The sequence below is a fragment of the Chiloscyllium plagiosum genome, unplaced genomic scaffold (genome assembly GCF_037043375.1).
Source record: "Chiloscyllium plagiosum isolate Xiang-an unplaced genomic scaffold, Cpla_swu_hap1 HiC_scaffold_30, whole genome shotgun sequence".
NCBI lineage: Eukaryota > Metazoa > Chordata > Chondrichthyes > Orectolobiformes > Hemiscylliidae > Chiloscyllium > Chiloscyllium plagiosum.
This window is the reverse complement of record NW_028270168.1, coordinates 16,540,940-16,556,498: the sequence shown is the minus strand read 5'-3', so window position 1 is coordinate 16,556,498 and position 15,559 is coordinate 16,540,940. Positions and strand designations below refer to the sequence as shown.

General features: G+C 45.0%; 1 protein-coding gene across 1 annotated transcript in view; it reads right to left on the bottom strand.

Annotated features, from left to right (window-relative positions):
• Positions 1 to 3,710: 3,710 nt before the first annotated feature.
• The window catches only part of LOC122546538 (CD276 antigen-like), a 43,697-nt gene continuing 31,848 nt past the window's right edge, over positions 3,711 to 15,559 (bottom strand). Inside the window, exon 5 of the mRNA XM_087976766.1 lies at positions 3,711 to 4,111. Coding sequence (XP_087832892.1) covers positions 4,098 to 4,111 — 14 coding nt within the window. The 3' untranslated portion in view covers positions 3,711 to 4,097. The remainder of the gene's footprint in view (positions 4,112 to 15,559) is intronic.

Here is a 15,559-nt window from a genome sequence, read left to right as displayed (position 1 = left end):
CGAAGCGCAACCCACCCATACCCCTACATTTACCCCCTACCTAACACTACGGGCAATTTAGCATAGCCAATTCATCTGACCTGCACATCTTTGGACTGTGGGAGGAAACCAGAGCACCCGGAGGAAACCCACGCAGACACGGGGAGAATGTGCAAACTCCACACAGTCAGTCGCCTGAGGCGGGAATTGAACCCGGGTCTCCGGCGCTGTGAGGCAGCAGTGCTAACCACTGTGCCACCGTGTCGCCCATAAAGTTTTGAAGTTTAATTTTCTACTTTGTGTCAATGCCATACCATGGTCTTCAGTTCTCTATTGTGCAACAAACACACCCACTCTATGGAGTTTCAGCCAGTCAGTATTGTTTTCTTAATATGATCATAGAGAAAAGGACAATGGGACAGAACCTGCACTGTATGATAGCTGTAGCATGATATTGCATTAGGAGTGAGCGGCTTTTGTTAGTAACTCAAACAAACACAAAGAGAAACTCAGCAGGTCTGGCAGCATCTGTAGAGAGAGAAACAGTTAATGTTTTAATTAGAAACTGCTGCCAGACCTGCTGAGTTTCTCTATATTTGTTTCAGGTTTCCAGGATCTGCTGTATTTTGCTTTTATAACATTACCAGCTCCTTTGGTCTGTTATGTGCAGCACATGATGAGGCCATGGGCAAATGGTGGAGTTTGAATTCAATTTAATAATAAAATCTGGAACGATGAGTCTAATGAAACCATGAAATGATTGTTGGGAAAAACCCATTTAATTAGCCCTTTAGGGAGGGAAACTGTCATCTTTATCTGGCCTGGCTGACCTTTGAATTTAGAAACATAGCAACAGGGTTGACTCCTAATGCCCCTAGGAAATCAGGGATGGGCAAAAATGCTGGCCCAAGCAGTGATGTCCATATCCCATGAATGAATAAAAAGTGAAAGTTGATGGGAGCTCAGGGAATTAATACAACCAGCCATGAGCTCATTGTCTCAATTCTTGTAATTCTATTGTGACTAGCATATGGGACTGGGAATAATCCTGACGCTACTGCTTTGGAGGGGCCTTTCAAGCTCCTACTGAACATCCTGAAATCTGTTTTCATGACCTCATTCCCGATCTTACTTAAGCCATTGCTATCAACTTGGACAACAAATTCTGCTTAACCACTCTTTCTCCTGAAAGAATGTCTTGCAGCTGGTTGTAAAATGTTTTACCCTGGCACCAGGGAAGAAATATACCATTTTGAGTCATGTCACCAGCAGCAGAAGCACTTGCCTCATACCCTAACTATGGAATCCTCTAACACTATTGCTCATCTACCCTTCTCCAGCATTCATGTTTACTTGGAAAGGCTATCATTAATTAATTGTTCCAATTTAGTTTCTGACCCTCTTAAAAAATCGCAGAAATAAAACTAAAGAAACCTTTACTTTAGAATTCAAATTCACAAATAACATTATGATTAAAAACCTTTCTCTCACCAGTCAGAAACATTGACGATAGTGAAGGGGAAAATGTCCCAAAGCAGCTAAAAGATAGTGCATCAAAATCTGATATTTTCATCAGCCTGAAAACGTACAATGTTTGAAACCACGGGGGATTAAATGAAAGTCTCCAGTTCTGAGATTGGGAAGTGAAAATGCCTCTTTTCTGAAGCTGATGGAAGATGGAAACTCTTTTTATTGCAAAAAGTGCAGAAGGTTATTCAGTCAATGCTCAAACAAAACTCCAAACTCAGAAACAATTTTTCATGACTTCACCGGGTTAAAGGTCCCAGCTACATCTTCCCAGAATATATCACACTAAAAGCATTTGAAACCTATAATCACCTGTCATCAATGTGCTAAAACTCTTCAATAGTTCTCAACTGATACTTTAACATTTCCTTCAGAGCAAATTTCAGCTGTCAGTCCTGCCCTGTAAGTACTTCTTCATGCACATAAATAAACCACGAGTAATTGAAACCATGGAAACCAAATCCGTGGATATGGGATTGCCCTGTACACCGATTGCTCAAATAGATAGGTTGAACAGCCGAGTTCTTTTGCCCAGGGTAGGTGAGTCCAAAACTGGCGAGCAGAGGTTTAAGGTGAGAGGAGAAAGATTTAAAAGGTACTTGAGGGACAACCTTTTCAAGCTAAGGGTGGTGTGTGTGGAATGAGCTGTCAGATGAGGTGGTAGATGCTGGTACAATTACAACATTTAAAAAGGCATCTGGATGAGGACATGAATTGGAAGGGTTTAGAGTGTTACAGGCCAAACAAGAAGGCGTTTGGCATGCTTTCCTTTATTGGTCAGAGTATTGAGTACAGGAGTTGGGAGGTCATATTGCGGTTGTACAGGACATTGATTCCTGAATTCCTGAAGAAGGGGTCATGCCCGAAACGTCGATTCTCCTGCTCTTTGGATGCTGCCTGACCTGCTGCGCTTTTCCAGCAACACATTTTCAGCCAAGGACATGGGTTAGGCCACTGTTGGAATATTGCGTGCAATTCTGGTCTCCTTCCTATCGGAAAGATGTTGTGAAACTTGAAAGGGTTCAGAAAAGATTTACAAGGATGTTGCCAGGGTTGGAGGATTTGAACTATATGGAGAGGCTGAACAGGGTGGGGCTGTTTTCCCTGGAGCATTGGAGGCTGGGGGGTGACCTTATAGAGGTTTACAAAATTATGAGGGGCATGGATAGGATAAATAGACCAAGTCTTTTCCATGGGGTCAGGGAGTCCAGAACTAGAGGGCATAACTTTAGGGTGAGAGGGGAAAGATATAAAAGAGCAACTTTTTCACGCAGAGGGTGGTACGTGTATGGAATGAGCTGCCAGAGGAAGTGGTGGAGGCTGGTACAATTGCAACATTTAGGAGGCATTTGGATGGGTATATGAATAGGAAGGGTTTGGAGGGATATGGGCCGTGTGCTGGCAGGTGGGACTAGATTGGGTTGGGATGTCTGGTCAGCGTGGATGGGTTCGACCGAAGGGTCTGTTTCCGTGCTGTACATCTCTTTGACTCTGTGACTCTAAATGGAACGAGATCAGTTTAGGATGGCTGGTCAGCATGGATGAGTTGGACCGAAGGGTCTGTTTCCGTGCTGTATAACTCTATGACACTAACTCAAAAGGTTCACATGACACATCATAGTTTTGCTTGCGCACCTATTCAAATAACTATCGCCATCTATAGACTGACGTTGGAATTGCACATAGGTGCTAGTCTATAAGGCCATTGGATGGAAGAATAGAGGTTGGCCATTTGAATCAAGTCTGCCCCACTATTCTATGAGACCACGGCTGATCTGATATTCCTCAACAATCCTTTCCTGTCTTTTCTCCATAAATTTTCATTCTCTTACTGATTAAAAATCTGTCTCAGGTTTGAATGTACATAACGACTCTGTTTCAATAGCCCTCTGTGGTAAAGAATTCCACAGATTTACCACCCTCTGACAGAAAAATCCTCTTTATTTCTACAAGAAAGCCAGATGATGAATCATGAAACTAGGCAAAAGTCCTTTACTTGATTGTTTCATTGTTTGTAGAATGCAGCTTTGCATTTGGCTGCCTTTTTCCAAGCCAGTGTCACAACACTGTATAACTTGATAAACCAATAGGAAAATGAATCTAAACTAAACTAAATTAAACTGAAAGAATGAGTCGACAATGCATTAGGAGACCACAATAACTAAAGACAAAATCACAAAGGAAGCATATTATTTCAATTACAATGTCTTGTAGAATTAGAATTAGGTTTATTGTCATGTGTACTCAAGTACAGATGTACAGAGATACAGTGAAAAGTTTACAATGTTGCTCCTCATGGTACCTCGATACAAATCTTAGATACAAAATGGGGAAATAAAGGAAAAACAAGTTACATTACCTTATACTGATTCATAGTACAAGCGAGAAAATAAGGAATAAAGTTAAAAGGATAAACATTATAGTCAGATAAACAGATTACAGATAAACATGATATTGCAGTAGCTCAGCACAGCAGCTTCCACACATAGTTTGACCAGGCTCACCAGACGCCGATTGCCCACACTGTCCCCCAGTCCAACACCTGCCTCCACTCCGCTCTGTGCCGTCAGCCCACTGCTCCACTCCGAGCTTCAGACTTTAAATGCTTAGAAAAAAAGAGAATGGAAGAAAAGAGAAAAGAAAAAGTGGATGAATTTTTGTGGGGTTTTGATGCTTCCCAGTCCTTGGGCTGCCCACTAATTCCAAAGCCCTAAGTGATAGCCACTAGAACACCATGTGGTTTTTCTCAAAGATCACCCATGACAGACACAACCGCAGAAATAGGATACAGTCTCTTTTTATACTAGTTTATATAAAACCAGTTGTAAAGATCATATCTTTTTATTTTCTGTAATTTCGATTGTGGATTGAAATGGGAAAAGGACTGTATTAAAAACCGAGTATTATGGAAGAGCTTGCTTTACTTTTTAACAGCAAGTTACAGAACCTCATTGCAAGTGATGTTTACACTTCTGCTTTGTCCAGCCAGTGGGGGAAATGGGCTGGCATGACAGGGAATGTGTACAAAGTGAAGTTTGGCTGGCAACTAGTAGCTGCTTAGTTTGTGGAATGTGGTGATCTGTTGTTGATAATAAAAGCCATCAGCCAGCCAACAACATGATTGATTCCTCAGTAGCTGAAGAGTTTGTGGAAGTGAATGATAAGATCAGAAGGGGAGTGGTGTGTCCCTCTATAGTAGGACATATCTGAAGCCTGAAGAAAACCAAATATCTTCTCCCACCAGTTGATGTAAGCTGTTGTGTTTAGCTAATAAGTCAGAGACTTTCTAAGTTGTGAACCAATTGCTCTGTGCCTCCTGCACAAAAGTGAAAAATACCTGGAAGAACGATTGAAGAATGGCAAGCCATGCCAAACAAAACAGCATCCCAGCAAACAGCATAGACAGGCACCTCTGAACAGCTTTAAAAACTTTTTTTCCTCACCACTATAAAACCAAAGTTTTTATCTATCTGTGTCTGCCTGAATGTGAATGTGTGGAGAGTTTTACATGTGAGTTAGAGTTTTAACTAACAGAGTTATATGCTGACAGTTCTCAGTTGTTAGAAACAAATAAACTGCAGATGTTGGAATCCAAGGTAAACAGGCAGGAGGCTGGAAGAACACAGCAAGGCAGGCAGCATCAGGAGGGACAGGCAGGAGGCTGGAAGAACACAACAAGGCAGGCAGCATCAGGAGGGACAGGCAGGAGGCTGGAAGAACACAGCAAGGCAGGCAGCATCAGGAGATGGAGAAGTCAACGTTTTGGGTGTAACCCTTCTTCAGGACTGGGGGTGGGTGTAAGGAGAGCTACAGATAAAGGGGGTGGCAGGGGCAGCGTGGTGAGTAGGTGAAGACAGTAGAGGGTATGACCTTGTTGGTCAATGGGAGGAATGAACCTGGTGCAGAGAGGAGTGGAATGGAAGGGGACAGGCTTTGAAGGGAGTCAGAGGAACGGAAGGGAGGTTATTTGAAATTGGAGAACTCAATGTTGAGTCCTCCGGGCAGTGGGCTGCTTAGGTAGAAGATGAGGTGTTGTTCCTTCAATTTGCAGTTTGGTTCATTGTGGTAATGGTGGAGGCCAGGTCATGTCAGAAAGGGAGTGGGAAGGGGAATTAAAATGGGCAGCAACTGGGAGGTCCATCTGGTCAGCCCGTGTGGGCCTGGCTGAGATGCTTGATGAACTGTTCCCTAAGTTTTGTCTGTGATTATAATCTATTTGTACAAAATAGTAATTCTTCTTAAATACAGAAGCTAAATCCACTTTTTGTTACCTGGGTCTACAAAGAGTATAAACTGGAGACTTGGCATACTTTGATAAAATATTTAACTTTCATGATGACTGTGAGAATAGCTGGGTTTGATTTCCAGTGCATTAACCCATACTATACTGCAGAGTGATTGTACATTCCAGGCCTGGTCTCCAGCCCCACAGTTTCCTTTGCATTGCAGATCAAATGCAGGCTGCGTGTCCACTTTGTGGGAGACTTTGGCTCTGTCCATAGGTATGACCCGGACCTTCTAGGTGCTTGCCATTTCAATAACCCACCTTGCTCTCATGCTAACGTTTCTGTCCTGGGTCTTCTGCACTGTTCTAATGAAGCATAACACAAGCTGGAGGAACACATCTCATTTTGCATTTAGGCACTTTACAGCCTCGTGGATGCAATATTGAATTGTGCAACATTAGTGCCTGACTGCATGATGTTTGTTCTCCTTTTTCTTACATTTCCTTCGGCCTCCCCCTCTTCTTCCACCCTGCCAGCTGCTCCGCGCTCTCCCCATCACCACACACCCCACCCGCCCCGCCCCCCCCCCCCCCCCCCCCCCAGCTCTGCCACAACTTTATCTAGTTTGTGTCTAGTTTCCTTTGCTTTCAGTAGGCAGTGTCCATTTTCTCCCTCTCATAACCTACACCCATTTTTCATCTCTTTTTCTCTTTTGCCACCATTAACAATTCCTTTGTCTTTTGCACTGGGCCTCAACACTGTTCCCTTCTCTCTTCCTCCAACTCTGTCAAAAGTATAAACACAAACATTTTCCAACACCCTTAAATTTTGAAGAAATAGTTTCTCTCTCCATGTTTGCTGCCAGATCTGCAAAGTTTCCAAAACATTCTGTAATCACAGTAATTTGCTTTCATTACAATTATTCTCAGTTGTTTGAAATTCCTTCCTAACTAATCCATTTTTTCTTACCAGGTTTGAACCTTGTTAGAAATAACCTCGAGGAATTTCAGATATAGACCTGCAAATTTGATATTGATGGTGGGTAAGTTGTTGGAAGTGATTTTAAAGATAGAATTTAGATGCATTTGGAGAGCCAAGGACTGATTAAGGATAGTCAGCGTGGCTTTGTGTGAGGGAATTGGTGTCTCACAAACTTGACTGATTTTTTTTGAGGAAATAAGTAAAAAGTTTGATGAGGGCAGAGAGGTTGATGTTGATTGCTTGGGCTTGAGTAAAGCCATTGATAAAGTTACGCATGGTAGACTGGTTAATGAAATTAGATCAGCTGGGATTCATAGTGACCTTGCCAATTGGATACAAAATTGGCTTGACGGTAAGAGACAGAGGATGGGTGGTGGAGGGCTGTTTTTCAGACTGGAGCCCTTTGGCCAGTGATGTCCCACAGGAATCGGTGCTACATTCACTTTTGTTTGTCATTTATATAAATGGCTTGGATGAGAATAGAGAGGCATGGTTAGTAAGTTTGCAGATGGCACCAAAATTGGCAGTATAGTGGACAGTGAAGAAGGTTATCTAAGAATACAAAGAGATCTTGATCAATTGAATCAAAGGGTTTACGAGTGGAAAATGGACTTTAATTTGGATAAATGTGAGGTATTGCATTTTGGTAAAACAAGGGCACGACTTATACAATTAATGCTAAGCCCCTGGATAGTGTTGTCGAACAGAGAGACACCTAGAGTTCAGATACATAATTCTTTGAAATTTGCATCACAGGTCGACAGGGTGGTTAACAAGGTATTCAGCACATTTGCCTTCATTGCTTAGACCTTTGAGTGTAGGGGTTGGAATATCATCTGGAAGTTGATGAGGCTTCTTCTGGAGAACTGTGTGCAGTTCTGGTCAGCCTGTTTTAAGGAAAGATATTATTAAATTGGAGAGGGTTCAGAAAAGATGTCCCAGGATGTTGTCAGGAATGGAGGGTTTGCATGATTAAAGGAAGACTACGACTTCTTCCACTGGAACGTAGGAGATTGAGGTGTGATCTTATAGAGGTTTATAAAATCATGAGGGGCATAGATAAGGTGAATAGCAAAGGTCTTTTCCTTAGGGTGGGGGAGTTCAAACCTGGGGAGCATATTTTTAAGGTGAGAGGAAAAAGATTTAAAAAGGACATTGGGGGCAACTTTTTTTATACAGGGAATGGTGAGAGTGGTGAGTGAACTGCCAGAGAAAGTGGTAAATGCAGGTACAGTCATAAAATTTAAAGACATCTGGATAAGTACATGTCCAGGAAAGGTTTGGAGGGATATGGGGTAAACACAGGCAGGTGGGATTAGTTTAGCTTGGGAAACCTACATGGCATGGATAAGTTGGACTGTAGGCTGTAAAGTTGTGCTAACTATATGATTTTAATTTAAATAAATCTTATTACCAAAAGTTAAAGGAAAGAAAGCCTATGTGAAAATGCTGCTGGTTTTGAACAGCAGCTAACAATGTAGAAGATATATTTTCAGGTTAACCTAGTGTCAGCAGTAGCATTAGCTTTCTCGTAATGTTCAGAGGCTGAACATAAATTGTCTGGGAGACTGATGAATGGACTGAGCACCTTATAAATCTGGATTCACACTAATTAATAGCTGTAACATGCACAGCATAAGCAGCATGAGTTGTCTCCTGTAATGGCTTCGCAAGTGAATAAATTGAATTATTTTCTCCATATTTTAATTCTGCAAATTAATTTACCTGGTATATCTTAACAACAGAAATATCTGAAAGTGTGACTAATTAAACTGAAGACCACGGGAGATGGTGGGCAATGACGTTGATAATGGGAAAACCATTTTGGGTGTGAATCCATCAAAATCTGCCAATTAAATGTACTGAAATAGGCAGGCAGGAGATTGGAAGAACACAGCAAGCCAGGCAGCATCAGGAGGGACAGGCAGGAGGCTGGAAGAACACAGCAAGCCAGGCAGCATTAAGTTGATATGGTTGTTAAGAAGGCATATGGTGTGTTGGCATTTATTGGTAGGGGGATTGAGTTTCGGAACCACACAGTTATGCTTCAGCTGTACAAGACACTGGTAAGGCTGCACCGGGAGTATTGCATACAGTTCTGGTCACTGCATTATAGGAAGGATGTGGAAGTGTTGGAAATGGGTCAGAGGAGATTTACTAGGATGTTGCCTGGTATGGAAGGAAGGTCTTATGAGAAAAGGCTGAGGGAACTGAGACTGTTTTTGTTGGAGGGAAGAAGGTTAAGGGGTGACTTATTTGAGACATATAAGATAATCAGAAGGGTAGATAGGGTGGACAGTGAGAGCCTTTTTCCTCGAATGGCGAAGGCTAACATGAGGGGTGATAGATTTAGGACAGATATCAGGGGGAGTTTCTTTACTCAAAGAGTAGTAGGAATGTGGAATGGCCTGTCTGCAACAGTAGTAGACTCGCTGATGTTTAGGGTATTTAAATGGGCATTGGACATACTTATCGATAATAATGGAATGGTGTAGGTTAGATGGGCATCAGATTAATTTCACAGGTTGGCGCAGCATCAAGGGCTGAAACGTTCTATGTTCTATGTCCTAGGCAGAGTGTTCGGCCACGGGGCAGTGGGGTTGTTTGGTTTGGGTGTCCCAGTGATGTTCTCTGAAACGATCCGCAAGTTGCCACCCTGTCTCCCCGATGTGGAGGCGACCACATTGAGAGCAACAGTCACAGTAGATGACATGTGTGGAGGTGTCGGAAAATCTCTGCTAGATGTGGAAGGATCCTTTGGGGCCTTGAATGGAGGTGAAGGGGAGGTGTGGGTGCAGGTTTTACACCTTTTGTGGCGGCAAGGGAAGGTTCTGGGAGTGGAGAATGGGTTGGTTGGAGGTGTGGACCTGACAAGGGAGTCACGGAGGGAGTTGTCTCAATGGAACGCAGATAAGGGTAGGGAGGGGAATATATCTCAATCCTTGACACAGAAATCTATTTGGGACGTAACTGATGCCATTTTGTCTAGACCATAGTTCACATCCTTCCCCCATGATGAGGAAAGTCAAGCAGCTCAGGCAGTGAGATTATCCACCATCACTGACTTCCACCAGGGGCAGGCTGCCCTCACGTTGCTTTGAGACCCCCCTGTCGCCAATCTGCAGAGTTCCTCATTAGCTAAGACTTCCCGTGTCCAAACTGTATGCGACTATTGGTGCCAAATTATGGAGGTCTGCTTGAAATATCTTGGGAGTTGCTGTGACTCTTACATAGTTGACATCTCACAGATTTGTGCCTCTTTCCAAGGTCCTTGGGCGACAGCAGGATGGTTGCTAGGAGAGAAGAGGTATCCCTCCCCCTCCACACATGGCTTATGGTTCCATTACGAACCCTCAGACTGACATGGCACGAAGATACCATGCTGCCTACGCTTCATGTCAGGGCTGAAGTGGACCAGAACATAATCCTCATTAAAATGAGGTTCTAATACCTGGACCAGCCTGAGGGGGCGCTTATGGTAAAGCCCCAAAAGGGTGCCCCTGCATCATTGAGGCAAGTAGTGCCTTTTGCTGACAAAGGGCTGGTTGTCATGGATGCAAACAAAATGGAGGTGTGACAACGGCCATCTAAGGATGAGGATGAGGCTGAACTTCAGAACAGTGACCGGAAGGCCGTCTGGACTGAACGAAGCATTATTGAGCCTGAGAGGCCAGAGATAACCTCAATGCAAACATTTTCCTGGGTGGAATAACTTTGTTTGCTCTTTGTTTAACTGTTTAATGTTGGTCATGTGGCAGGCAGCCTCTGTTCAGTGTGAGAAACATGTGGACCTTATGAGTCAGTTTTGAGAAGACATTTGGACCTTATTTTTGAGGTCTTTGACCTTTCATATTTCTGAATAAATGTCCTGTTTTCCATGTGATTGTCTGCTTGATTTGTTTTGGTGATCCCACTTTCAAGTATCTGGACCTTACATGTCCTACTAACCTTAAAAATGTGTTGTTGGAAAAGCGCAGCAGGTCAGGCAGCATCCAAGGCGAAGGAGAATCGACGTTTCGGGCATAAGCCCTTCTTCAGGAATGAGGAGGGTGTGCCAAGCAGGCTAAGATAAAAGGTAGGGAGGAGGGACTTGGGGGAGGGGCATTGGGAATGCGAGAGTTGGAGGGAGGTTAAGGTGAGGGTGATAGGCCGGAGAGGGGGTGGGGGCGGAGAGGTCGGGAAGAAGATTGCAGGTCAAGAAGGCGGTGCTGAGTCTGAGGGCTGGGACTGAGATAAGGTGGGGGGAGGGGAAATGAGGAGGCTGGAGAAATCCACATTCATCCCCTGTGGCTGGAGGGTTCCTAGGCGGAAGATGAGTCGCTCTTCCTCCAGGTGTCGTGTTGCCATGGTCTGGCGATGGAGAAGGCCAAGGACGTGCACGTCCTTGGCAGAGTGGGAGGGGGAGTTAAAGTGTTCAGCCACGGGGTGGTTGGGTTGGTTGGTGCGGGTGTCCCAGAGGTGTTCTCTGAAACGTTCCGCAAGTAGGCGGCCTGTCTCCCCAATGTATAGGAGGCCACATCGGGTGCAGCAGATGCAGTAAATGATGTGTGTGGAGGTGCAGGTGAATTTCTGATGGATATTGAAGGATCTCTTGGGGCCTTGGAGGGAAGTGAGGGGGGAGGTGTGGGCGCACGTTTTGCATTTTTTGCGGTTGTAGGGGAAGGTGCTGGGAGTGGAGGTTGGGTTGGTGGGGGGTGTGGATCTAACAAGGGAGTCGCGGAGGGAGTGGTCTTTCCGGAACGCTGTATGTTCTACTGACCATTAGGGATAAAAGCTGCTGACTGTGAGGCAGTGCACTTACAGCACAGAGCAGTAAGGTTAGGTAGCTCTTCAGGCATCCATCAGGGTATCACATCAAAGTATTATGTAGTCAGGTCTCTCATGATAGCCAGAAGGTTAAGAGGAATCCAGAGGAGTGTCCAGTATTGATATACCTTTGGTGCTACCGAATGCGTGTAGACAGCTTCATTGACCCGAATCTTTGACCATCCTTGTGGGGCAGTGATGAACCTGTTAGACATAGAGCTAATGCAGGCTCTCTCAGTAGACCAGGTATTATGAGGGAGAGTGGAGGTGCCCACTGGAGGTGCACAATGGGCCTTGAATGACAGTTCACTCCTTTGAAAAGCTTTTACATAGAATGAATGACGTGTGGAGTTCTCACTGATTCTGTAGTCTCACATTGAAGTTTGGCAGGTGTGTGTAGATCAGGCCCTGTCCATTACATTGAACTATTACAGTGCTGTCCCTGTTACAGTGTGGTGCCTTGGCTGCAGTCATCAACGTTATGGTTTCAGATGTCTGAGGCTATCGCCTGTCAAAGAATCGATTGCTTGTCAGAGATGAGCAATGATTGGCCATTCCAATGTATTTCATCTGTGGGGTGTGTGAGGAGGTGGCTCATTTCTCATATGGCTGCAGTGTAACCAGGTCCAACAGCTACACAGTGTAGACAGGCAGGAGGCTGGAAGAACACAGCAAGCCAGGCAGCATCAGGAGGTGGAGAAGTCAACGTTTCGGGTATACCGGTTACACCTCAAATGTTGATTTCTCCACCTCCTGATGCTGCCTGGCTTGCTGTGTTCTAGGCAGAAGTGAGGACTGCAGATGCTGGAAATCAGATTCTAGATTAGAGTGGTGCTGGAAAAGCATAGCAGGTCAGGCAGCATCCGAGGAGCAGGAGAATCGACATTTCGGGCAAAAACCCTTCATCAGGACCTGCCTGTCCCTCCTGATGCTGCCTGGCTTGCTGTGTTCTTCCAGCCTCCGGCCTATTTACCTTGGATTCCAGCACCTGCAGTTGTTTTTGTCTCCAACAGATATGCAGGTACTGGAGCAGACATTTGAAGGGTGCGAGTGCACAGATATTTACAGGCGTGCAAGAATTACAATGACGTGTCAACTATGACACCCATGTCCCTCCTTACATTCCTTTCCTCCCTCTCCCTCCCACGATGCAGTCTTGTCTCCATTGTTGTGCTGGACAGAGCATGCTGTGCTTTTGGCTCTGTTGGTGCGGAAAACATGAGAAATGACCCTTGATGCCTGCTCAAAGTCCTCTGCTCAGGAGTAGGCCCACAATCCTTGGCTTCAACATCTGCAGGCTTTGGGGTGACTGGCAGGGGCAGACATGAAGGGATGGGCACCTCCAGACTGTCCTGAGAAGAAGATTCTGAAGGTTCTGTGTGTTGCTCTCACCCCAATAACACCACCCTGCATCCTTGAGAGAAAGAGGTCCCTCACTCCCCTCTCTCACACTAAGCACCAATGGCTAGAACGACGGAGTGCGTGTCTGTGTACATATCCGACAACATCTCGCATTTATCTGAATTAAACTCCATCTGCCACTTCTCAGCCCATCTGGTCCAGATCCTGTTGTAATTTGAGGTAACCGTCTTCGCCTCCATGGTGTCTATCCATGAAAACAGCCAGACACACGTGTGCTGGAGCCAGTATAATACTGGTCTCCATTCTGGTTTCCCAAGTACCTCTGGTAAATCTTCCAGCTGTCCATTTGCCTGTCTGCACCTTCTGACAAAGCTACTAACGGGCGAGAACACAGCATCATCTTCTGCCGAGGGCTGAACAGATTCCTGCTCACGGGCAGCCCTCTGAGGGTTATAAATCTGGGGAATTCTGTCCTGGACCAACAGCAGAGACGTGTCAGGGACATTGCCAGCAGACTGTGCCCCTGAGTCTGGTCTAGAACCCACTAAGGACAATAGCCCTGAGTTGCTGGAGGTTGCAGGTGAAAGCCTTGCTGCTGCATCATGTGTGGGTTCGAGAGCAAACCGAGGGCTCAGGGTCAGGGTCAGGGGTACCGCACTGGGGTTGGGTGGATGGATGGGGCTTGGGGTCAAATGCAGTTCTGGGGGTCTGTGCCAGGATCCAGCCCAGGCCCTTTAATTGTGCCCCTGAGAGATAAATAGGAGGGTGGGGTTGGGACGGTGTTTGGGCAGGCTATCGGTGGATGCAGGTGTGAGGGTAATTGTGATAGGTTGTTGGGGAGGGTGGAGTGAATAGGTGGGAAGGAAGATGGACGTGTAGGACAATTCAAGAGGGCAGTGCCAGGTTGAGGGTTGGATCTGGGATGAAGTAGAGGGAGAGGATTTAGAGGGTCCCAAGGCAGAAGATAGAGTCATAGAGATGTACAGCATGAAACAGACCCTTCCAACCCGTCCATGCTGACCAGATATCCCAACCCAATCTAGTCCCACCTGCCATCACACGGCCCATATCCCTCCAAACCCTTCCTATTCATATACCATCCAAATGCCTCCTAAATATTGCAATTGTACCAGCTTCCACCACTTCCTCTGGCAGCTCATTCCATTCACGTACCACCCTCTGCATGAAAAAGTTGCCCTTTAGGTCTCTTTTATATCTTTTCCCTCTCACCCTAAACCTATGCCCTCTACTCCTGGACTCCCCGACCCCAAGGAAAAGACTTGGTCTATTTATCCTATCCATGCCCCTCATAATTTTGTAAACCTCTATAAGGTCACCCCTCAGCCTCCGACGCTCCAGGGAAAACAGCCCCAGCCTGTTCAGCCTCTCCCTGTAGCTCAGAACCTCCAACCCTGGCAACATCTTTGTAAATCTTTTCTGAACCCTTTCAAGTTTCACAACATCTTTCCGATAGGAAGGAGAACAGAATTACACGCAGTATTCCAACAGTGGCCTAACCAATGTCCTGTACAGCCGCAGCATGACCTCCCAACTCTGACCAATAAAGGAAAGCATACCAAACTCCTTCTTCACTATCCTATCTACCTGCGACTCCACTTTCAAGGAGCTTTGAACCTGCACTCCAAGGTCTCTTTGTTCAGCAACACTCCCTAGGACTTTACCATTAAGTGTATAAGTCCTGCTAAGATTTGCTTTCCCAAAATGCAGCACCTCACATTTATCTGAATTAAACTCCATCTGCCACTTCTCAGCCCATTGGCCCATCTGGTCCAGATCCTGTAGTAATCTGAGGTAACCCTCTTCGCTGTCCACTACACCTCCAATTTTGGTGTCATCTGCAAACTTACTAACTTTACCTCTTATGCTCACATCCAAATCATTTATGTAAATGACAAAATGTAGAGGGCCCAGTACCGATCCTTGTGGCACTCCACTGGTCACAGGCCTCCAGTCTGAAAAACAACCCTCCTACACCACCCTCTGTCTTCTACCTTTGAGCCAGTTCTGTATCCAAATAGCTAGTTCTCCCTGTATTCAATGAGATCTAACCTTGCTAACCAGTCTCCCAAGGGGAACTTTGTCGAATGCCTTACTGAAGTCCATATAGATCACATCTACTCTGCCCTCATCAATCTACTTTGTTCTTCAAAAATCTCAATGAAGTTTGTGAGACATGATTTCCCACACACAAAGCCATAAATATGAAATAAGAAATAAGAAAGTGCTGATCACCTTATTGGGATTGTATTATAGACCCCCCAATAGTCAGACGGAAATTGAGAAACAAACTTGGAAGGAGATCTCAGCTATCTGTAAGAATAATAGGGTAGTTATGGTAGGGGATTTTAATTTTCCAAACATTGACTGGGATTGCCATAGTGTTAAAGGTTTAGATGGAGAGGAATTTCTTAAGTGTGTACAAGACAATTTTCTGTTTCAGTATGTGGATGTATCTACTAGAGATGGTGCAAAACTTGACCTACTCTTGGGAAATAAGGCATGGCAGGTGACTGAGGTGTCAGTGGGAGAGCACTTTGGGGCCAGTGACCATAATTCTATTTGTTTTAAAATAGTGATGGAAAAGGATAGACCAGGTCTAAAAGTTGAAGTTCTAAATTGGAGAAAGGCCAATTTTGACAGTATTAGGCAAGAACTTT